This window comes from Ambystoma mexicanum, chromosome 1q (genome assembly GCF_040938575.1).
Source record: "Ambystoma mexicanum isolate Mex_15411 chromosome 1q, UKY_AmexF1_1, whole genome shotgun sequence".
In the NCBI taxonomy this organism is placed as follows: domain Eukaryota; kingdom Metazoa; phylum Chordata; class Amphibia; order Caudata; family Ambystomatidae; genus Ambystoma; species Ambystoma mexicanum.
In genome coordinates this window covers 558,460,650-558,485,452 of record NC_090922.1, presented here as the reverse complement: position 1 = coordinate 558,485,452, position 24,803 = coordinate 558,460,650, and the positions used below count along the sequence as shown (strand labels likewise).

Here is a 24,803-nt window from a genome sequence, read left to right as displayed (position 1 = left end):
GTGCTGGATTCGCCATTTTCCAGGCTTTCATGAACAGATTGAGTGGAAACCAAAATAACATATTTTGATATGCTAATCAGCTGTTTTGTGAGCGGTAGGCGATTTTGGTGTTTTTTTGTCCAATAGGACATGCGTGGACGGAATGGAAGAAAAGGGTAGGAAAGCTGTATGGGAAGCAAGAAAGGCATACATTCCTGAAAAGTAGACAATATTCCAAGTTTAGGAAGGGGTGATTTGTGCAGGTCAGGCAACAACTATGTAGGGAAAGATTCCATAGTTTGGGGGGAAATCGGGAAAATGACAGAAAAGAAAACACAATTTCCACACATTTCACTCTAGTCACCCACCGAAACACGCAGCCAACAACACACGGCCTACCTTTCCGCATTCCCACAGGTGTCCTGACAAAAACGGTACCTCACATGTGTGGGTGCACCAACCTGGGTGCAAAGGGAAAAGCCTAAAACAATGGTAACCCCAAGTCTTTTCGCACAGCAGATTTTCAGGAATTTCGCTCATGTGTACAACCTACAGATTTGGGTTTAGGGTGTCGAAGCCACGAAGGAAAACAGGGAACCCCATGCCTTTCCAAAAAGAATACACCCGTGGGAATCCACAGAGGTCTGACATGTGCGAATCGCCCCATAATTTATGACCCACAATCCCTGACAAAGTCTGAAATTTGGTGGAAAAAACTCAATTTTCAATTTGTCTGGGATTGTGGGTATTAAATTCTGGGGTGATTCATGCAAGTCAGACCTCTGTGGATTCCCACGGGTGTCTTATTTCGGAAATGCATGGGGTTCCCTGTTTTCCTTTGTGGCTTTGACACTCTAGGCCCAAATCTGTAGGTTGTCAACCCAAACCCTTTGGGGGTTACCAGTGGTTTAGCCTTTTCCCTTTGCGCCCAGGTAGGTGCACCCACACATGTGAGGTACAGTTTACGTCGGGACACCTGTGGGAATGCAGGAAGGTAGGACATATGGAGTTGGCGGAGTGTTTCAGTGGGTGGCAAGAGGGAAATGTCTGAAAATTGTAGTGTTTTCACTAAATTTCAGACTTTTTCCGGGGATTGTGGGTAATACATTCTCAGGCGATTTGTGCAAGTCAGACCTCTGTGGATTCCCACGGGTGTCTTCTTTTTGGAAATGCATGGGATTCCCTGTTTTCCTTGGTGGCTTCGACACCTTAGGCCCAAATCTGTATGTTATCCACATGAGCAAAATCTGCTCTGCTGAAAGGCTTGGGGTTAGCAGTGGGTTAGCCTTTTCCCTTTGCACCCAGGTTGGCGCACCCACACATGTGAGGTACCATTTTTGTCAGGACACTTGTGTGAACCCAGGATGGTAGGACATGTGTTGTTGGCGGTGTGTTTCAGTGGGTGGCCAGAGTGAAATATCTGAAAATTGTGTTTTTTTCCACCAAATGCCAGAGACATTTCCCTCTGCCCACCCACCGAAACACGCCGCCCACAACAGATGTCCTACCTTCCCACGTTCCCACAGGTGTCCCAACGTAAACGGTACTTCACATGTGTGGATGCACCTACCTCGGCGCAAAGGGAAAAGGCTAACCCACTGAAGCACGTTTCGGCAAAGCAGATTTTGCTCATGTGGAAAACTTATAGATTTGGGCCTAGGGTGTTGAAGCCACCAAGGAAAACAGAGAACCCCATGCATTTCCAAAAAGAAGACACCCGTGGGCACCCCCCTTTCCACTAAAAGCATCCATGGTGGTTTAGTGACCCCCACACCCACTCAAAACAAGTTATCATTTTTTTTGTTTTTGTTTTTATTTTGCCTCTTTCCTAGGGGCAGATTGTGCTAGCAATCTGCCTCCACGGAGGGCTGCATGAGATGTCCCCATCCATTTGGGGTGTGGGGAAGGCCACCCCCATTTCCACTAAAAACATCTATGGTGGTTCAGTGGCCCACCACACCCACCCAAAACAAGTTATAATTTGTTTTATTTTTGTTCTGCCCCTTTCCTAGGGGCAGATGGGCACATGTGTATGGCCATCTACCCCCGGGGGGGCAAAATGTACTGCCCCAGGCTTGGGGGGTGGCTCTGCCAATATTTGCAGTGGCCTCCCCCCACCCCAAATGGATGGGGGCATCTCATGTACCCCTTCCTAGGGGCAGAAATCTGCCCCCAGGGAAGGCTACATAAGGTGCCCCCATTCACTTAGGGTGGGGGGAGAGGGCCACCCCTCCTTTCAAACACAATATATATATATATATTTGTTTTGCCCTTCCCTAGGGGCAGATGTGACCATCTGCCCCCAGGGGGGTGGCAAAATGTACTGCCCCAGGGTTGGGGGCGGGGTGGCTCTGCCAATATTTGCAGTGGCCTCTCCTCTCACACCCCAAATGGATGGGGCATCTCATGTACCGCTACCTAGGAGCAGAAATCTGCCGCAGGGAGGGCTACATAAGGTGCCCCCATCCACTTAGGGTGGGGGGATGGCCACTCCACTTTCAAACACAAAAAATCCTGGTGGTGTAGTGGCCCCCCCGACCCCCACCCAAAACAACTTGGGTGGGGGTCGGGGGGGCCACTACACCATCTGCCCCCAGGGAGGGCTATATAAGGTACCCCCATCCACTTAGGGTGGGGGGAGAGGGCCACCCCCCTTGCAAAAATCTCTGATGACTAGTGGTCCCATCCATATATTTTTTGTTTTGTGTACCCCCTTCCCTGGGGGCAGATGATCACCCATCTGCGCCCAGGGTATTGCCCCATGCTTTGGGGGCCAGGGGGGAGAGGACAGCTTACATAGTAAGCAGCCCCTCCCCCCACTTCAAAAACAGATCCCTGCACATCACACCAAACACATATTTTGGGGGGGATAAATGACATTACATCCCCCCCACTTAAAATTGTGGGGGGGATTTGTCTCCCCTGTCCGCCCCATGTCCTACGTCCATGGGAACAGGAGAAAGGTGAAAGGAACTGGAGGGAAAAAGGCCACAAGGAGGATGCGAAATCTATCTTAGATTGAAGCATGGCCATAAAACAGGCAGGAACTCAAGGAGTAAAGGGCCCTGTTAATTTCCAGGAATGTCATGTTGTATTCAGTAGGTAAAATTCTAAAATGGCCCCCAAATTGGACGTTGTGACATAAAAATAGGACTATCTTGCCAAGGGGATGGATAGGACTATAAAATACTGGGACTAGCTTGAAGGAGTCGCTTGACAACATTCTTTGTTGAATCCCCCTCTGAATACCGTGCAGATTATATGCTTTATACTTCATTGGAATTTTTTTTGGCAGTTCCGGTCATCACTCCTCTTTTAGGGCTAAAGATTTTGCATTCTCCCACGCCTTTTCTCCTCATCTTTAATTGGTTCTGCTCCCTCTATTTCTATCCCATTGCTTTCCCTGTTTCCCACTCACCTTGGGTACACTCCCCACTTCCCTACGATGCTCCCGCCTCTGTGTCTCCCCAGGCGCTCCTATTGAACTGCATTCTCACTTCACTTCAACGCATTTCCTAGCCCTTTGCACATTTGCTCACATTTGCTCCCTGCCTGCACCTGTATTGTGCTCTCCTGAAAAGCCTCTCTCTCAGCCTTCTGGTATTGGCAGAACCATGGCATTGCTTTTCATAATCTGGCTTTATATTAGTGGTAGTTTTACCCTGAAGATTTACGTAGCTCTCAACATTTTGTGTCGCCAAGGCGAGTGAGCACACCCGATTTTGGTTTTGGCTGGTGAGAGCCCATTGAAGTGAATGGGTGTGCAGGAGGCTTAGTGGGCGAGTCAGCTATTGACAAGGTGGGTGACACCAGCCAAAAGTGTGTGAGTTGAGAGCTATGGATTTAGAGTTTCTTTCTGCCATTACCAAAGGCTCTAGGGGACACGAGCAGTCAGGTGCCTACAGAGCACCGTGACTGAACACCCTCTACAGGTTAAGTCCTCTAAATATCTTTGCTGGTAGCAAAGCTCTCACCCAAAATAATAGCAGATGACGCCCGTTCATTTACCTTTAGTAAGGATCCTGTGGAGAGCATGCTCCAGACCTTACCTTGTTTTGTGTCCACCTTTCCCCTGGGAAGTGGAACTACGGGTTGTGGCATTCATGCAGGAACTGTAGGGTTCAGTAGGAAGGAAGGGGTGAGTCTCTTGAAGCCACCTCCTAGTCATGGTATCTTGTCTCTGTTGCATGGAACTGTGGCATGAGTTAGCCATATAAATTGCTCCCAGTCATCTGGCCGTTTAAAAAATTGATTCCTTCATATTAGTACCTGGCGAGGGACAATCAGATTGGATCTGAATGTATCTAATTGGCCCTCTCTGTGTCGTTACCTGGCCGACAGAGACCCAGCTTATGTGGGTCAGAGGTCCATGTCCTGCAGAGTTCCTTTCCAATCTTCAGCAGGCCACCATGGAAAGGGAGAAGGGACGGCATGTAGGAAAGGTCCTACTTGTGTTTGCCTCTGCGCGCCAAACCAGGTTTGGTCCCTTTTTTCGTTGGCCTTTGGCGGGCTTCAGTGCTGAAGCCCTCCTCTGGCGCCAGGGTGTCTGGAGTGGACAGGATGTGAGAGAGGTGCCCGAAACCCCCTGTGCTTAGTCTCCTAGGAGACCTAAATGCACTCTGGCGTGATTGGCCAGCTGGCTGTCCGGCAAGGACAGCCACCCTGCTGTGTGAGTGACAGCCGGGCTAGAATGAATGGGGGAAAGAGGAAGAGGACTGCTGCAACTCCTGGATGACCGGTGAAGCCCTGCTGCAGGTCCGAATTGGCTGAAATTCCATCGACAGAGAAGCCCTTCCAGGTTCACTTCTTCCCTTGAGTTTGGTGGGAACAACCAACTCTAAGCCGCCTGCACACCATCCCCTCCTGGTCGAATTTTCAGCAGAGTGATGTGGAAAACCGGATAGCCAGTGGGAAGCATACCAGTTTGTGTTCTTTAAGGCACTCACTCCTTAAACCGATGTTTTGCTGACCTTATGGCCTCATCCCTGGGCAGTGCAGGAACCTCCTGATGTCCTCCTTCTTGTCCCCATGACTGAAGCTCAGGAACAGCGAGATCTGCTCGAACTGCCAGGAACAACTGCCTCAGCTACAGCTCTTCTTCAATTCAAAGGTACTGTGCAAACGTGGGCCGGATATCTTTTCGGCCATTGCGAAAGTTCATGGAACTTTCCCAACTTCGAAGGCTTGTCCTTCTCTAAACATTTGTCTAACTTTTCGCCTAGCCAAATTCTTCTAAACTCTGTGGCAAAGACTTAACCGTTTACTACCAGAACTGTGCTATCCTATACAAAGACTCTGAACCATTGACTTTGGCCCAGGACTATGAACTGAATTGCTGGTTTTAGTTTACTGAGACCCTTTGCCCTGCCTATGAAAGTATTTGTGCTGTTGATTCTTATAACCTTGTCGTTTTACCCCCTTTTAAAGTATCTGAAGTGCCATTTTGCTCCCACTTCAGGGGAGCTGAACTTGTTCAGTTCCTTATTGGTTGTGTATTTGTAGTATGTTAGCAGATGATATTGTGCTGCTCTTGCTAGTTTAATGTTTTCAAACTGAATGTGTAAATAAATGTATATTCTTTTACAAAGAAACCTTGAGTAAGTGTTTGTTTGAACAACTGTATTTGTTGGTCCTTTCTGTAACTTGTTCTACTGCTCACTTAAATCTTGAGATAAGTCTGGCTGCTCAGCCACTGCTACCACATAACTGTGTATTACGAGCTTGTACCAAAGGTGAAATTGTACTGCCACTTTTAGTCTTAATTGCATGTAGTGTTCCCAAAGGGTACTGCATGTGATTCTGCCTAACACTGGTGTACAGTGGTGAGGATAAAGTATACTTGTTACATTTAGAGTGCTACTCTTACCTTTGTTCAAATAACCCTCACGAGGCTAAGCAACACTAGAGAAGCAATTGTTTCATCATGACTCATATGGAAAGCTACAGACAGGAGAACCTAGTCACTTTAACAGTTGATCAATTGAGAGATATGTGTAAAGCTAGGAATCTCACTGTAAAAGGCAAACAGGTTGAATTGATAGAAAAGTTGTTAGAATGCCAACGTCTGAGGAGTGGGTCTGAAACCCCTACCCCTACAGCAAATGTGGAAAATGTTGATGAGGATGATACTATGCCAGAGCCCAGCTCTAATTTTATGGATGAGTTTGATGAGGCAGAAGAGTCTTACAGTGTAGGCCCTGTTTTACTTCATCCTGCTCATAAGCTTCAACCTTTGACCACAGGGACCCCATCAGGTCCAACACTAAGTCCTGAATTTGTCTCTTAATAAAAAATGAGACTGGAGTTAGAATTTAAAATAATCCAAGCTCAATTTGAAAGTAAACACCAAGAACTTAAGCTCAGAGAAATGGAATTGAATCATGCACTTCAAATGAAAAAGTTGTCTCTTGAAACTGGTTCTCTCCCAGAGTCCTCTAGGTCTTCCAGTCCTAAGAGGCCTTGCATGCCCAAAGATGCAGTAAGTATGTATGAGGTTAAGCTTGATATTTTGGATTGGTTTGCTGCTTTTGAATATAACCATGGGATTCAAGACATTACAGGGAATCAGCTGATTCCTTGTCTTTTTTTCTAGGCTATCCCCTGTTGCAACTGATGTGGTCATGGAGTTGGCGGATATAGACAGAAAGGAGTATGAAACTGTGAAGCTAGCTTTGATAGCTAGATTTTGGAAGACCCCTTCTCTGTATCTTAAGAGCTTTAGAACCCTCAAAAGGTATGATGGTACCCCTTGGGCTACCTGGGTGACTGAATGTTTGAAAAACTTAGATGGATGGGTTAAGGGTTACAGAGTTAACACTTATGAAGGTATGATAAATCTGCTTATGTTGGAATCTATTTATGATACCTGCTCTCCTGAGCTGAGACTGCACTTGGCTGACTCTAAAGAAATGAATCCAAAGAAGTTAGCAAGGGCTGCTGACTTGCGGTTTGCAAACAGGGCTACTCACAAGGATTCTGGGGCAACTCAGAAGAAGGATGAGGAAAAGAAGCACAAGAAAGGTAACAAAGAGAATTCAAATGCCTCCACTCCAAAAGAGGGCCCCAAACATAACAAGGGTAAGCCACACGGGAAACCAAATCAGGCTAGTGTACCTACTGGTGCCAAACCAGAAGGAGGTCAGAACAAACCCCCATTCATAAAGACATTTGGTAAATGTTATGCTTGTTGGTCAACTGACCATGTGAAAGGGGATCCCAGATGTAGGGGTAAACCTTCAGGGTTCCACATTGTCTCCTTAGCCTTCTCCCCAGACGATGAAGTCCCAATGGCAAGTGGAAACTTTCACTTACTGGCTGAAGAACCCATGAAAGTCTCAGACAGTGTTTCTTTAGTATCCGTGGGTCTGTGGGAACAACCAAACTTAGATGTCTATAATTACATTCCAGGCAATACTAAAGAGTATTAAAAAGACAGTGTTCTTGTGAATGGTCAGGAGACTCCTGTCATCAGAGACACTGGGGCCAGCATTACTGTAGTTGATGAATCATTTTTCAAAGAAGAGGATGTTGTTAAGGCACCCAGATTCCTAAATAAGCTTGCTGGAGGCCCTGTCCAAATGCTTCCACAGTTACCAGCTTTCATCCAGTGCAATGACATGACTGTCAAGATACCTTTAAGTGTGCAAAGTGAAGTACCTGGGAGAGCCCTGTTGGGGAATGAATTAAAAACTATTGGAGTTGTAGCAAGCACCCCCAGGCCTCCTAGGAAAAGGAAACCAGAGCAGTCTAGGAAGGACAGAGAGAGTACCTTAAGGGGTTCTCAAGAGGTGATTATAGAGAAAACTATAAGTCCCAATCCACAGGACTTACTGACTGCAATCTCAAAGAAGAAGGAGGAATAGGGGAAACTAAAACCTCCAGGAAGAAACCAGCCAGCACTCCTGTGCTACGAGCAAGGACATCCCTGAGAGGACTGTCCAAAGTCACACCTGTGACTCCTCCACCAGCTATGGCTGAGTGTGTGAAACAACCTTGTGTGGTTGTATCAGCTGCTGAGGATTCAGAACTGGAAGAGGACCTTGCTCTTGTTGGAGATCTGTATCCTGCAGAACATCCTGAGCTGCAGTCTTTATTGGCAGAAAGTGGACCCTCAGCAGAGGTCGAAGAGAGTGTCCTACTTGTGAAGGTCTTTGGCAACAGGCAGCTTTCCAGCTGGATGGGCAAGAGCCAGGGAAGCATGGGTTGTATTGGGAAGATGGCCTCTCCTACAGTGAACTGACTGAGTCTATTCCAGGGGACTACAGAAGACTTGTAGTGCCTCTTGAAAGCAGACTCCAGTTCCTACAGTTAGCCCATGAGATACCCTTGGCTGGTCACTTACGTTTTAAGAAGACCAAGGAAAGGCTCTCTTTATATTTCTACTGGCCTAAATTGGGGTCTGATGTAAATAAGTTCTGTAGGAGCTGTCACACTTGCCAAACCTCTGGCAAGAGTGGAGCCAAGAATGTGGCACCCTTGGTGCCTCTCCCAGTGGTGGGAGTCCATTTTGAGAGGGTAGGAATCAACATTGTTGGTCCCTTAGACCCTCCATCATCTTCAGGAAACAGGTTTATCCTGGTTGTAGTAGACCATGCTACTAGGTATCCTGAAGCCATACCTATGAGAACTGTTACAGCTCAGGCTGTGGCTAAGGCCCTACTTGGTATTTTTACCACGGTAGGTTTTCCTAAGGATGTTATCTCTGACAGGGTATCCAATTTTATGTCCCACGACATGCAGGCCATGTGGAAAAACTGTGAAGTAACCTACAAGTTCTCAACTACCTACCATGGATTGGTAGAGAGGTTCAACCGTACAATGAAGAGCATGATAGGTGCTTTAGAAGAACCTCTTAAAAGAAAGTGGGACCTTCTACTGCCATGCCTTCTATTTGCTTATAGAGAAGTCCCTCAGGAGGGAGTTGGATTTAGTTCCTTTGCACTTCTTTATGGCCATCCAGTTAGAGGCCCCTTGGCCCAATTAAGGAGGGGTTGGCGTGTGCTCCTTCCCCCAAGCCAGTGAGAGTCACTGGCTATGTGATAGGTCTCCGGAGGAGAATGTCACACATGATGGCAGAAGCCTCAGATAACTTGAAAGCAAGTCAGGCTCTGATGAAGCATTGGCATGACCAGAAGGCCAACATGGTTAATCAAGACCAGCTATTTCTAGTTATGGTACTTACAAGTCACAGGGCCTTACAGGACAAATGGATAGCATCCTTCAAGGTTGTGGGTAAACTTCGAGAGGTCAACTATCTGGTGGATATAGGAAATCCTAAGGAGGCTCCCAGCGTCTTTCACACCAACAGTCTAAAAGCTTATGTCTCAAGACCAGAAGTGGGAGCTTTGCTTCTAGCTTCAGCCCAAGAGGATGAGGAGAGTGAACCTCTACCTGACCTACTCCGAGGCCAGCCTTTAGATGAGAAAATAGAAGGAGTTAATCTCTCTTTTAATTTGCCACCTGAACAACAGGAGGAGTGCAAGTTTCTGTTAAATCAGTTTGTCTCCTTGTTTTCACTGTCACCAGGCTTGACCCCTTGGGGCCAGCATGATATTCACACTGGTGACTGTTTACCAGTTGAAAGCAGAAGTTACAGGATGTCAGATCATGTAAGATCCCACATAAAGGAGGAGGTCAACAAGATGCTTGATCTAGGAGTAATAGAGTCCTCTACCAGTCCATGGTATAGTCCAGTTGTTCTAGTACCAAAGGCAGGATCCAAGAGTTCAGATTCTGTGTGGACAATAGAGCTCTTAATGCAGTCACCAAGACTGATGCCCACCCTTTAGCCAGGACAGATGAACTGGGGGACAAACTTGGTTCAGCCAAGTAACTCAGTACATTTGATCTCACTTCAGGCTATTGGCAAATAGCACTGACAGACCCTGCCAAGGAGAACACTGCATTCCCAGCCCCAGCAGGCCAGTTTAAGGTAATGCCTTTTGGACTAAATAATGTACCTGCTACATTCCAAAGGATGGTTAACAAGGTTCTGAATGGGATGGAGGACTTCTGCATGGCATACGTGGATGACATTGCAGTGTTCAGCCCTACTTGGAAAGAACATGTTGACCATTTAGGATATGTTTTGCAGGCTTTTGAGCAGGTCCATCTGATCATAAAGGCTAGTAAATGTCAAATTGGTCAGAGTAAAATGGTCTAACTTGGACATGAGGTAGGAAGAGGTGAAATCAGGCCATTGCCTAGCAAAGTACAAGCTGTACAAAACCGGGCCACCCCTACTACTCAAACCCAAGTGGGAGCCTTCCTAGGCCTCACTGGTTACTATAGGAACTTCATAGAGTACTATGGGACCATAGCTTCTCCCTTGAATGTGGTCTCCTCTCCCAGATTCCCTAACAAGGTCAGGTGGAATGAGAAATGCACTCCAGCATTTGAAGGCCTAAAGAAATCCCTTTGTCAAGCTCCAGTCCTAAGAGCTCCTGACTATAACCAAACCTTCATTGTGCAGACAGATGCTTCAAATATAGGTATAGGTGCAGTTCTGAGTCAGCTTGATGAGAAAGGTAGGGAGCATCCCATTTGCTTCATCAGCAGGAAGCTGAAGGAACCTGAGACAAGATGGGCAACCACTGAAAGAGAATGTTTTGCTACTGTGTGGTCCACGAAGAAGTTTAGACCATACTTGTACTGATCTACTTTTGTGATTCAGACTGATCACCAACCCTTAAAATGGTTGATGCAAATGAAAGGGGAAAACCCTAAACTACTGAGATGGTCAATCAGCTTGCAAGGGTTTGATTCTACCATTGTACACAGGTCTGGGTGTCACCACCAAAACGCTGATGGTCTCTCCAGGATTTTGGACCGCCTGGAGTAAGGAGATTCATCCAGGAGTGGATTAAATACTCCTGTCCCTTAGTCTGGGGGAGGGGATGGGCGAGTGTTAGGGATGTTTTTCGATGTGTTTTTTACTTTTGTGTTCTTTGGTTATGGAGTTTTAAAACAACTCCATAGGCATCATCGTTTTCAGTGTGTCACACAGCACCTTCAGTGCAGTGCCACAGGGATGTCTTTCAGACTTCCCAAGGTTTAAATAACTTCTCTGGGGTTGACTACTGTCTCCCAGAGCATGTAAAGTTAAATTGACTTTACTAGTCTCTTTAAATTTACAGACCCAGCACACACTATCTTCCTATAGAGTGCTGGAGGGGTTTGCCTAGCTTTCCCTGAGTGAAAACACTCATGTAACAGTCAGATGTTACCCTTTCCTACTTTAAATGGCTGGTTGCAGTGGTTTAGATCAAGCTACCATGATTTTTCCCGACCGCGAACAACGGTAGCTAAAAATCGGGTCAGCCATGTTTTTCAATATGGCGCCCCAGACCTATCTGTAAAAACAGACTCCGGTCGACTTTTTACGCCATTTCTTTTAGGAAAGGTCCTTCTTGTGTTTGTCTCTGCGCACCAAACCAGGTTTGGTCCCTTTGTTCATTGGCCTTTGGCGGGCTTCAGTGCTGAAGCCCTCCTCTGGTGCCAGGGTCCCGGGGTGGACCGGATGTGAGGGAGGTGCCCGAAACTCCCTGTGCTTAGTCTCCTAGGAGAACTGGATGCACTCTGGCATGATTGGCCGGCTGGCTGTCCGGCAAGGACAACCACCCTGCTGTGTCAGTGACTGCCAGGCTGGAATGAATGGGGGAAAACTGTTTAAAAGCAGGTCTCTGGGACTTGGAAAGCAGACTTGACCACTGGAATGAAAGAACCGAAGACGAGCTGAAGTAAGAGTACTGCTGCAACTCCTGGACGACCGGTGAAGCCCTGCTGCAGGTCCAAATTGCCTGAAACTCCATCGACAGAGAAGCCCTTCAAGGTTAACTTCTTCCCTTGAGTTTGGTGGGAACAACCAACTCGTAAGCTGCCTGGACACCGTCCCCTCCTGGTCGAATTTTCAGCAGAGCGCTGTTGAAAACCTGTTAGCCAGTGGGAAGTATACAAGTTTGTGGCCTATAAGGCACTCACACCTTAAACCGACATTTTGCTGAGCTTGTGGCCTCATCCCTGGGCAGTGCAGGAACCTGCCGGAGCCCTCCTTCTTTTCCCCATGACTGAAGCTCAGGAACAGTAAGATCTGCTCGAACTGCCAGGAACAACTGCCTCAGCTACAGCTCTTCTTCAATTCAAGGGTACTGTGCAAACATAGTCTGGAAATCTTTTCGGACATTGCGAAAGTTTGTGGAACTTTCCCAACTTCGAAGGCTTGTCCTTCCATAAACATTTGTCTAACTTTTCGCCTAGCCACATTCTTCTGAACTCTGTGGCAAAGACTTAACCGTTTACTACCAGAACTGTGCTATCCTATACAAAGACTTTGAACCATTGACTTTGGCCCAGGACTATGAACTGAATTGCTGGTTGTAGTTTACTGAGACCCTTTGCCCTGCCTATGAAAGTATTTGTGGTGTTAATTCTTATAACCTTGTCTTTTTACCCCTTTTTAAAGCATCTGAAGTGCCATTTTTCTCCCACTTTAGGGGAGTTGAACTTGTTCAGTAACTTATTGGTTGTGTATTTGTACTATATTAGCAGATTATATTGAGCTGCTCTTGCTAGTGTAATGTTTTCTAACTGACTCTGTAAATAAATGTATATTCTTTAACCAAGAAACCTTGAGTAAGTGTGTGTTTGAACCACTGTATTTGTTGGTCCTTTGTGTAACTTGTTCTACTGCTCACTCAACTCTTGAGATAAGTCTGGCTGCTCAGCCACTGCTACCACATAACTGTGCAGTACAGGCTTGTACCAAAGGTGAAATTGTACTGACACTTGCGGTCTTAATTGCATGTAGTGTTCCCAAAGGGTACTGCATGTGATTCTGCCTAACAGTCCACTTTCCATTCCTTTAAAAGGTTGACATGCAATACAGGTCTTATTCTGTCTATCGGGTTGGGCAGCTCGATAGTTACAGGTCTTATTCTGTCTATCGGGTTCTCAATGAGATCTCATATGGGCCATGCCAGTGGGACAGCAATTTGTGTTCTGAATTGGGTAATAGCACCAACATGTTTTGTCCAACAGAAAAGGATCATGGTATGGTCTTTCTGTCATAGTGGGCTTTTTGTCCTTTTGGGACTTCAGCTAGAAGGGAATGTAACATATCTCTTACAACATCCATATGTGCTTTAATCCACTGTGCGTTTTGAGGTAGAGGTAAAATGACTACTTACCTTTCTTCCCATGTCTCTTTTAACATGTGTACAACATCTCTTGGATCACACCCATATGGGAGCACAAATAGGGACAACTCCAAGGAAGCTTGTGGAGCCTTCCTTATGGTGAATAATGCCCAATTAATCATCAGGTCCCAATTATGCCCACCAACCTCTATCTTCTTCAAAACACTCAAGGTCTTATTGAAGCATTCAACCAAACCATCCATCTGGTGGTGATAGACTGAGGTTCTTAATGTTTTCATCTGTAATATCTGCTTCACTTCCCCCATTATCTTACTCATAAAGTTGGTCCACTGGTTTGTTAAAACGTCTTTTGGAAAACTGACCCATGATAGAAAAGGAATCAGATGTTTTAATATTTGTTGTGATCGATTATTCCTCAACAGGAAGGCACATTCAAGTATGACCTATATGTACTTGTTCCCGAGTTTAGATTGTTCCAATGAGCCTATTATATCCATTCCTTTTTCGGAAGAGGGGACCTCTATAATAGGTAAAGGTTGTAATGGGCCTGGAGATGGCGGTGTGGGACGATCTTTTGACATAAAGAGTATGTAGCGACAACGTTCTTAATGTCAGCATACACGCCTAGCCAGTAAAACCTACTCACAACCTGTCCCTGGTCATGTACGATGTCAGGGACTTTCCTTCGATGATTTCTCTGGACTACTATTTGGGATCAAGGGGTCCTCTCATTGGTGGTAGCTCCCCGACACAACAACCCTTGTGTTATAAAAAAAGAATGGCCATCTTTAGTTCTGCCTTCATCCTCAGGAACTACTTTGAGGAAGGCTTCTGCCAACACAGGGTCATTGTGTTGTGCAAACACTGTATTGGGAATTATCTCTGGCTCATTCCCTTCTGCACAGGGCTTTGGTATTTCTATTCTAGGTCTCAGATCTTGATCGGCTTCTCCAAAGCCTTTGGTCACTCTTTTTGTCAGGTCTTGGTCTTGTATTTCTACAGACTTGGGAAATAGGGCATTTTCTTAAATCCCCTGAGCAATTGTTTACCCTGTCTTTACGTGGTAGGAGCATTTACTGTTATTATGAAGGAGAACTTTAACATCACCCCGGTAGTCAAGGTCTAAAACCCCGGACCATCACATCCAGACCGTGTTCCCAAGCAAGAACTGACTTGGACACATATCGCATGTATGTTTCCTTGATAGGTACTAAGACTAAGTCAGTTGGTATGAGCGGTCTTGCTGCAGGCTCTGACAATGTCACAGCTACTGGGGAGGTCAAATCCAGTGGACTCACTGGTAACTACTGAGGGGTTGGAGGCCCGAGTACTGAGCTTGGAAAATATCAGGGTTCAACGGTTTGTATCATCCAGGTCAGATCCCACTCTGATACCAAATTTAACAGCGCAGAAGAAAGAGGCTTTGTGGGCAAAGACTGTTATTCAGTGCAATAGGGAAAAAGAAAACCTACCTATCTCTAGGATGGAGGGGGTTCCCTACCTCATCTAAAAGTTCTAAATTGACTGTCAGGATGTCTGTCAACTCAAAATGTCCACTGACCTGTGCTATGAAAAACTTGCTTATGTACCTCACATTAGAAAATATAACTAAAGTAGAAACATTTTGGCCGATCCGAGGTGATTGACTCCCTTCTCCTGGGTTCAAGTTGCTGGTTTGTTGTACAGTTCTTTTCAGTTCAAAACAGTCTCATGTCTCACACATTGTCAGAGGGAATAGCTCCCATGCCCTGGGAGTATCATTTCAAACTATACTTCTCACGTGTTATCAGGGGCAATGGCTCCCTTGCCCTGATAGTAGAGTCCCAAACACTCTGGTACTCCGTAATGTTGGGTCAGGAAAATATCTCCCTTTTCCCAACAAACGCTTTCAGATAGCCTTGGGGAATGACTCCCTTCCCCAGGCCCCATTTTGACATTACTGACAGTCTGAGCTATCTGTTCTTTCAAACAGCCAGCGGGAATGCCGCCCTTTCCCAGGACTTCTTGGACATTACTGCCAGTCCAGCCCACCATGAGAATGACTCCCCTGTCCTGGTATCTTGCTCTCAGTTCATCACTGTGAGGAATCCGACCATCTGCACAGTGGGTGCATGCTTGCCTGGGCTTTTCTGAAATGTTTTATTAAATGGAATGATGGTAGACCAACCCCTGGAAAATGCGTGGGGCTAATCCACACACAGCATAGACAATGCATAGAGCTGTGGACTCTGGGTGGATTTCAAATGCAACTTTGTCATCCTGAAGCCAGCTCCCACCCTCAGTCTTGATGGCAGTGAACTGTCATGCCTGTGACTGCATGTTTACAGCAGTCCACCCTGCAGGGGGACTCCCTCCCCTCACAGTGTCTGCTGGTACACACTGCGAGGTGTTGGGAGCCGAGATAGCTATCTGATTCTGCCTTTGAATCTGTACAGAAATAAAGTTACTTGTATCTTTGAACCCATGATTGGCGTATTTCATTTTGATGGTACTAAGCGTCGATATTTCTTTGGTTTTCACCGCAAGCCGTTTGCCAAGAACGCTGCCCTGCAGTGACCACATCCCTACGCCCTCTACACTACCCTGACTCACTATACGACTGCCCAATAGTTCAACACATGACAATGTCTTCGCCGAACTTGATTCTATGATGTTGACTGTTATTATTATAGTGGTAAACACACTGTACTGGGACATTCTGCACAAAGGTAGTTAATTTTGGCTTCTGTCAATACCACCCACGAGCCATCTCTCAATCTGATCATTATACTTTATTGTATACAATGTATGGTTAATCTGTTACCCTGAATAAGTAAGCTTAGCCACCATGTGCATGTTAACATCCATAATTGACTCTGTTCTGAATGCAAGCGCCTATATATACATGCCCTGTGCCTACCTTGCGCTATGATACTATAGCCTTTTATTCTGCCTCATCCACCTGTTACAATTCATACTTAGGCCACCTAGAGGCAGTTTGCATCAGTGCATAAATACTGCTGAACTATCTCGTTACTCTGTATACTATAGTAAATATCCATAACTCACCTGAATGTTACCTCTGTTGTGACTTCGACGACCCCCACTGGCATCTGCTACTGAGGGACACTCAACGACAAGGCCCGTTATTGCCTAACAAACAGGGATTACTGCTTCCAGTACACTGATACCGAGTATACTGTAGCCACTCCACCACAGCAAATACTAGCCATTCTCTCTCAACCCCTGTTGAGCTGCAACACCTACAATGCTAACATACATGGATCTACCCCTAGCTATGTTAACTGTGCTCTCATGAATCAATTTTGTATACATTCTTATGATATTAGTAATTTCATTGTTATTAGTCCCTACACATTTTAAGTTGATTACCAACCTGCTGACTTCCTACACCCGTGTTGCAAGTGCTGCATCACATAGGCAACTTTCAGATCACTCAGGTCTGTGACACACCCAATAACCATGTCAACGAATGTTTGAATTATGTATGCAATCCTATGATAATAGTAATTTGATTGTTATTAGTTCCCGCGTATGTTAAGTCGATGACCAACTAACTGACTTCCTACACTCTCGTTGCAATTGCTGCATCATATCTGACCCAATACACTCGTTAACACCCTCTACCTCTAGATCATTCAGGGTTGTGACACTTCTACTTGCCATACTTAGGAATGTATATACCTAACTGCTAAGATTACTCTATGCTTGTCAGCACTCTAGTCAACCTGCTCTTGCAATGTGTTAGCCAGTGCCTCTTGTCAGAAGACTGTACAACTACCTTATCCTAGCCATACTGCTATGCAGCTTCTCTCTTTATCAAACTACCAATATTTGCCCAGTGCCGAATCCCAAACTGCCTAGTGCCCAAACCCTAGCTAGTCCATAACCTGCTAGTCATGCCTATGCACTGGCCGGCATTAATAATTGTCACATTTACTACAGTTACCATTATGTCCCTGCTCGCTTCAGTCACTACTGCTAGCAGTGTGAAATATGCTACCTTACAACCTATTCGGGACCAGGCCATCCTACCTAGAAAATGTATTATCTCTATCTCTATGTCTACCTCACTACCTCACCATGACTCCATCTTACCTTCCGTTTTCCTTCCATCTTGCCACCACAGCCTCCGAAACACTACCCCACTACCATGACAGCAGTTAACAATATTAACTCCATCAGGCCTATCCACTGTATCCAATGCTCTGCCTCCCAACCTACACCTAACCAACCTTGCACTACAACAATTCAGAACCTTAGATTAGGATCAAGACTCAAACACACCTACCCACTTTCTGCTAACCGTAATTCTTCAGTCAACACCAAGACCCCCGCCATCAGGAGAAAAACCTTTAAGCCTCATAGCAACGTTACCTTAATTGATACCATCCACCCATCTAATACCACAATGTCTCCTAGCAAACCTAACAATTCTAGCGCGCTCATCCACGGAGCACTCATCAATGCTAGTTCAGTGACAGCCCATGCCTTAGATGTTGCCGACCTTATTACCTCCAATCAGCTAGACTTCCTAGCCATAACAGAAACCTGGCTACATTCTGCAGCGGGCCCTTGACTCTCTCTAGCAATTCCAGATAACTACACTATAACAAGACTTGATAGAGAATCCTCTAAAGGTGGTGGAGTTGCTGTCATCTCTAAGACCCACCTTGGCCTAAGAGCCCTGACTCATCCTCTATTCCCCTCAGCTGAAGTCCTATCTATAAAGCTTCCGCTCTCAGCCTCAAGTACTCTAAAAATCCATCTCGTGTACAGATCACCTGTACCTACATCCACCTTCGAGGAAGATATTTCACAACTCCTCTCCACTAAAACTAATACTGGCTCACAAATTTTACTTCTGGGTGACTTTAACCATGGCTACCTAGACACAAACAATGACTCAGCTACTACTATAGCTAACTCAATCTCTGAACTAGGAATTTCCCAGTACATCACTAAGCCCACTGGATTGCACACCTGAATTGCGAAACAAACATTCTCTTTAACACACCATGGGCATGGACTGACCAACCCTTTATCCCGTTCATCATATAGTCCAATACTCAACCCAACCTCCCTACTGCCCTGGAAGCACCGGCTTTAACCAGAAATAATAAGAATATCACAACATAAAACCTTCTGCCTCTCCTTCAACCGATCCTTAAATATCCCACCACTATACTGACGCCTCAACTTTCGTAGATCTCTACAACCGAACACTCAGCCAAGCCATCGACACAATAGCTCCACTGAAATTATGCAAAGCAAAGCCACAAGCCCACCTGAATTTGTGGTTCACCCCTAGCCTTAATATGTTACGTAACAACAAAAGAAATGCCGAAACTGGTTGGAAAAACCACCCGTCAGCCTCTAACAAAGACATATTCTTAAAAACCGCAGGCTGCTAAAAGGCGGCTATCCTCCAAACAAAAAGTGAAACTTGCAATCACAGAATCACCAATGCCAAATCTGGAACTAGAGAGCTATTCACAATCATTGGAGAGAGAGAATCACCCACACCCCCTACTGAAACCTGCTCCAAAGACAAGACCTGGTGTACTAAGATACAAGCAGCTCTTCAAGATAAGATATTAATGCTCCAAACGAAAATTGAAAAGAACAAATACAACATCACCTCTGAGCTAATCTCACCTAAACCCTAACCTTCAATGGCGAAATCATGTAGTCCATTCAATTTCACTCCCCTTACTCTCCGGGAATTGCAGAACTTAATATCTATCCTCAAACCATCTAGATGTCAGGGTGATATATGGCCTGCTAACATCATTAAAGAGGCAGCGAGAGAACTCACACTTTCCATCACCTCATTCATCAATGCCTCATTTGAATCAAGCATGGCCCCAAATAATCTGAAAGACGTTTGGGTCCTTCCTCTGTAAAAAAAATAAACAGTCGACCCTGACATTCCCACGAACTATAGACCTATCACCACAGTGCCTTTTCTGCTGAAAATTCTTGACAGGGCGGTCTATCTTCAAATACAGGCACACCTAGAAACAAATAATCTGCTGGGCCTGCGGCAATCTGGGTTCAGGCCTAGACATGGCACTGAAATGGCTTTAATAGACCTGAAACCTCAAACAGATTACCAAAAGAACAAAGGTAATTCCACTTTTTGAATTCTATCTAAAAAAAAGTTAAGGCAATCATGTTATGTGGTGTGGAACTATTCCTTTATGATTTGGGGCCCCTCTTGGATCATTTGCAAGGTGTTATGTGGAAATATACTTTGGGTTTACCAGCTTCAATGCCTAATGCTATTGTTAGACATGAACTAGGTCTCATCTCTCTATCAGCTAGATATAACTGGCGTTTACTTTTGAACTTTGCCAAAATGATGGTCCCACCCAAAAATTCTTTGTATATTGAGTTAAATAAGATGTTAATTAGTAACAACCCACCATCTATGGCTCCATATAAAGCAAGAATGTTTTCGTTACTTGATCAAATTAACATTTCTGTTGAAGATCTAGAGTTGTTTCAAGTGAAAATTAAGAAAAAAGTGTTTGAATGTGATTGGGCTGATAATTGTACAAAGATGCAAAGTTACCCCTCATTTGCTGAATATTCCAAATTTCTCCATAAGCAATTACCACGTATGACTTATCTAACATTGTGTCCTTGCGCCAATGTACTTAGAACTTTCATGCTTTTCCAATTAGACTTATTTCATACAAGGGTTAGAACGAACTATAAATATTGGCATAAAAGTATATCTGATAATAACATGGAAATATGCAGATTCTGTAATCTATCAAAGGAATCTTTAAAACATCTCTTTATTTATTGCCCATATTTTGAAAATGATCGGTGTAAAATCATGAATTCATTCGTGCATGCAAACACGATCTTAGCTAGAGAGTGGATCTGGTTAACGTGTATGTGGGGAGCCACAAATGCCTCTATAATCAAAACAACTAGGTTGGCAAATGTTATTGCGAGTTAAATTGAAAGAGTTATTTAGAGGGAATTTTTTTTTTTTTAAACGGATGGTTCTTATCAGTTGATCTATGTGTTAGGATTATAATAAATTCAAATTTTATATAGCTGTTATAATCTAGCAATTGATTTTATATGTTGTGTCTTTTCAGTGTTCAATTGTATTTTACTCATGAATTATTTGTAAAGGTCTTTTGTACAAAAAATAAATAAAGTTTTTAATTAAACAAAGGGTAACATAACCCTTCTTCTATTGTTAGATTTATCAGCTGCCTTTGACCTCGTCAGTCATGAAGTCCTATGTAACCACCTTACCTCATCAGCTCATTTCTCTGATAAAGCCACGGCCTGGATACAATCCTTCCTTGACAAGAGAACGATGAGAGTATTCTCACCTACCACATCGGCTGGCCCAGCACCAGTGACGTGTGGAGTTCCACAAGGATCCTACGTCTTACTGACGCTGTACAATATTTTCACCAAGCCTCTGTTAGATGATCTTGACCTCTTGGGTTTCACCTACACTAACTATGCAGATGACACCCAAGTCCTCATCCCTATCTCGGGGAATTAGGACCTTGATACAAAACTACTGAACAAAATCTAGCTCATCATTCAGGCCTGGATGGCCACACACGGCCTCTGCCTCAATGATGAGAAGACCGAATTACTCCCCACTGGCTCCCAAGCCAAGCTAAATGAACTTGACACTAGATACACTTTTTTTATTTATCATAGGCGGAATCAACATCTTGGTCTCCAAGGAAGTTAAAACTCTAGGATTCTACCTGGATTGATCCTTAACCTTGGCTAAACAAGTGAATGCCACAGCCTCTGATACTGCTTATACATGCAAACTAATAAACACCTGTAGATCTTTTCTCTCAACAGCAAGCTATTCCACGTTGGCCAGGGTGCTTATCTTATCCAAACTGGATTATTGCAAGACGCTCTATTTAGGAACCAACAAGCGTAACCAAAGAAAATTACAAATGCTCCAAAATAACGCACTGCAATCTGCTCTCAACATACCGAGGTCCCACCACATATCTGAAATTAGACGCAACTCCCACTGGCTATCAGTCAAGAACAGAATCTTGCTCAAAACTCTGACTCTCAGGCACAAGTCCCTGTCTAATTCAGCACCCAAACACCTGACATGTAAATTCTCCAAAATCCAGTCAGACCGACCCACTCGATCCACGCAACTACATTGTCTCAGAGACCCGAAATGTAACCTTCAGAAATCAGGAGGTAACAGCTTCCCTGTTCTAGCTTCTAAACTGTGCAACTCCCTACCTATAGCTCTAAGAGCTGAACCTTCATTCACCCGTTTGAGTACAAATGTAAAAAACTGGCTGTCCACTCAGGAGATTCGATAACTGCCTATTACTGCTTGCTGCTCTTGGTCTCTGTTCTAGTTACCTGCACTTACAAAGTATACATGTATCTACTCCCTTTCCGTATGCCTGTACATAACCCCATTACCATTATCTCTATATTGTGTTATAACATGCTACTGTAACCTTGTACAATGTAACCTAAGCAATGCGCCCAGATACCAGAGTGTTTGGTGCGCAATATAAACAAACAATTCAATTCAATTCAATTCAATTCAAGGATTCCTTTCAGGTGTGTTTGACATTTCACTTTGAAAACCCCTAAAACATTGTGTTCTCACCTGCGAAATCATTTTAATTGAAGAAACTTGATTGAATATCATATAGTGATATCACGTTCATTCAATGAGATGGCTGATTTAAAATATGTGTTAGATTTAAAAAGCAGAAATAAATAGCTGATGTACTTTTCTGACAAATAATCTTTATTCTTGTTATCTTTATTCTTGTTTGTTCCTTTCTCTTCCTCCTGTATGTCTCTCCATGTTAAGCCTTCACTTTCTCCCATTCTCTTTCTCCCTTATTCCTTAATATCGCCATGTGCAAGTTTGCCCCTTCCCTACCTTCTTCCATCTCTTACCATGCTAGTTCATCACTCTTCTTCCTATATGTCTCTTTCTTTTTTACTGTCTCTGCCTTCTTTGCAAGCTTGTTGCTTGTTCCTCTCCTCCCTGCATGTCTACTCTTCCTTTCCTTATTTCTATGCTCCCTTCTTTCTCTCCTTTGACAGTCTTGCTATCTCCCTCTATTTGATGATCTTTCATGTCAATTCTTAGTCTGATTTGGATCTAATCTCCCCCACTCTTTTTCTCAGCATCTCAGAGAAGGCCATCAGTGATCCGTGTGAAATCGGAAGTTATAGGCTCTGTGATGGACGAGGTCACGCTGCATTGTCTGCTGCTCCAAGGCAACTCTGATGTGACCAGGGTGAGCTGGTCCCGACAGACTAATGGACAAAGGGTGGTTGTAGCTGCGTTTGAGCCACATCGTCGTCCCTACTATCCCCTGGATCCACATAATGGACGGTTTACTTTTCTATCAACATCGCCTTCCGAAGAAGCATCTCTTAATATCCGGATGCTGTCACTAAGCGATGGCGGAAACTACCACTGTACGTTCATCATGTCCAATACAACAGAAGAGGCACAAACACGGCTGATTGTTACAGGTGAGGATGAAAAATGATCACATGGGTAAAGGTACCTCGTTTTCTTGCCATGGAAACATAGCACGTCCGAACCATATATATTGCTATTGTCTTCCCATGAGTTAGTAGAAGACAGCAACTTATTTTGACTCTCTCATATTCAAAGATTTTTCACTTCTTTACTAAAGATGTTGCAAGTTATGGGCTCATTATACGTTTGCCTGTATTCTAGCAGTAAATCTGCCACAATACTGGCAAACTATATTACTGATACCGCTACTCAGTCCGGTGGAATGTCCACAGGATTACACGTGGTGGTAGCTGGTGTAAATCCCCATTCCATGAAGTCCTATTGGACTCCATGGGGAATTTTGCCAGTATAACAGGCGCCAATATTTTTGCCGTAAGGTGGCAGAATGGCCTCAAGCTCTTAGCTGGAGGTCATTACGCCACCTCACCAGCAAGCTCATAGTTGGCTGGTCCAGAAACATGACGGTACAAGTGAATACCGGCACGTTATTAGTGCAACGGCCAACTCGTAATAAGCTTGATATATGTGTCTTGTAAACTGTGTCTGGCAGATTAAAAATAAGAATATTGTTTTCTTTTTGATTCTGTTATGTCTTCACCGGTTGTTTTTTGTCCAAAAATGATCTCCCATTTAATGCATATGTTGTCTAAATCATTTGTTAAATTTGCAATCATATATATTCGATGAGGAATAGTAAACCTCCTCTTCACACTCATTCTATTTTACATCAACTAATGAAATCCTCCAGTAAATGTGTTTCTCACTGTTATTGCCTAATAGCAACTTCTACACCTGAGGCCAGAGGTTGGTCATATAAAATTGATATCACAATCCCACCTGAAGAACTGAGTCTCACCTGCCAAAGACACATCGGGCTTCATTATGAATGTGGCAGTCCGGAAATAAGAGTGCCGGTAGCCGGCACCCTTTCTGGACTGCCACGCCCCAACAATGCGGGCGGGAGCCATTACACCCGGCAGGTCTGACCTGCCAGGTGCAACTGCACCTGCCAGCTGAGTTGTCATAGAAGGACCGGCACCGTTAACAGTGCCGGTGCTTTCGTGAACCCATTCTTGTGGAGTCCTATGGGGCTCCACGAGAATGGGGGCTTACCAAATCCGCCACCTGACTTCCCGCTCTGCTGGGACTTGTAATGTCACAGTGTCACCAGGAAGTCAGGCTGCGGATTCAGTGTTACGAGGACGGCAGCAACCCCCAAGTAGCACCTGCGGGGTACCACCATCCTCGTAATGAGGCCCGATGATCATCTTCTAATTTCTCTGTTTGTTCCTTTTTCATTTTTTTCTTGTTGTGAAACAGCATCAGTATTTGGGCCAAAATAGCCACCATCAAGGCCCTTTTTTCTCCTATTATGGTCACCTGGTTGGTGCAGCGCACATCAGGCACTAAAGAGACGGTGCACTGAATGGATAAGAGAGACGTGGCAGCACGAAGCGGAAACCGATGAAGAGAGAGTTGCTGGTGGCTGAGGACAAGAAACCGTGCAAGCAGAAAGCCACTGAATTGAATCTTTGAATGTGAAGTACAGGCAAACAGGCTGAGGTGCAAGTGGCAGTCTAAAATGCTACAGAGAGTGGAGAAGTGCAACAGCAGGACTATCCATTAAAAGAAAGAGGGAGAGTTCTAGGCCATGCCTCATAGGTTTACAAAGAAAAGGGTAGCAACACGCGGCTATCGCACCGTGTGGCTCCAGTTATTATACTCATTCCAAACACTATGGGTGAATGAATCGAACAATCACTTTATTTCAGTGAAATCATTTGAAAGAAGAGTAAAAGGCATTTGTTTCTTTGGCTGACAAAACCAATCAATTTCAAGGAAGGCAATTAGAACATTTGGAACCGTTTTAAAACATGAAATAGAGTTATTCAAGGACAGCAAGACAATGAGGAAGCACATATTGTGTAAATATCTAATCCATATAGTATTTAAACCCAAATTGTCAATTGTGTTACAAACGTTGCTCTATGGTTCAAAGTTGTTTAAAATCAAATTGTGAATTTCTTTTCAAACGTTAGACTAGAATTAACCAAACTAACTGTTGCCACATACAATGTTCATGATTAAAAGCTGTTGCTGAAATTTAAGCTGTAATTTGATGAAAA

The 24,803-nt window shown here is 44.5% G+C and overlaps 1 protein-coding gene across 4 annotated transcripts in view; it reads left to right on the top strand.

The window, feature by feature from the left end:
- Positions 1-24,803, top strand: part of LOC138531625 (nectin-1-like) — a 176,547-nt gene that overhangs the window by 31,133 nt on the left and 120,611 nt on the right. For all 4 annotated transcript variants that reach the window (XM_069640999.1, XM_069641000.1, XM_069641002.1 and 1 more), the window contains exon 2: positions 22,314-22,667. In XM_069640999.1, coding sequence (XP_069497100.1) covers positions 22,314-22,667 — 354 coding nt within the window. The remainder of the gene's footprint in view (positions 1-22,313; positions 22,668-24,803) is intronic.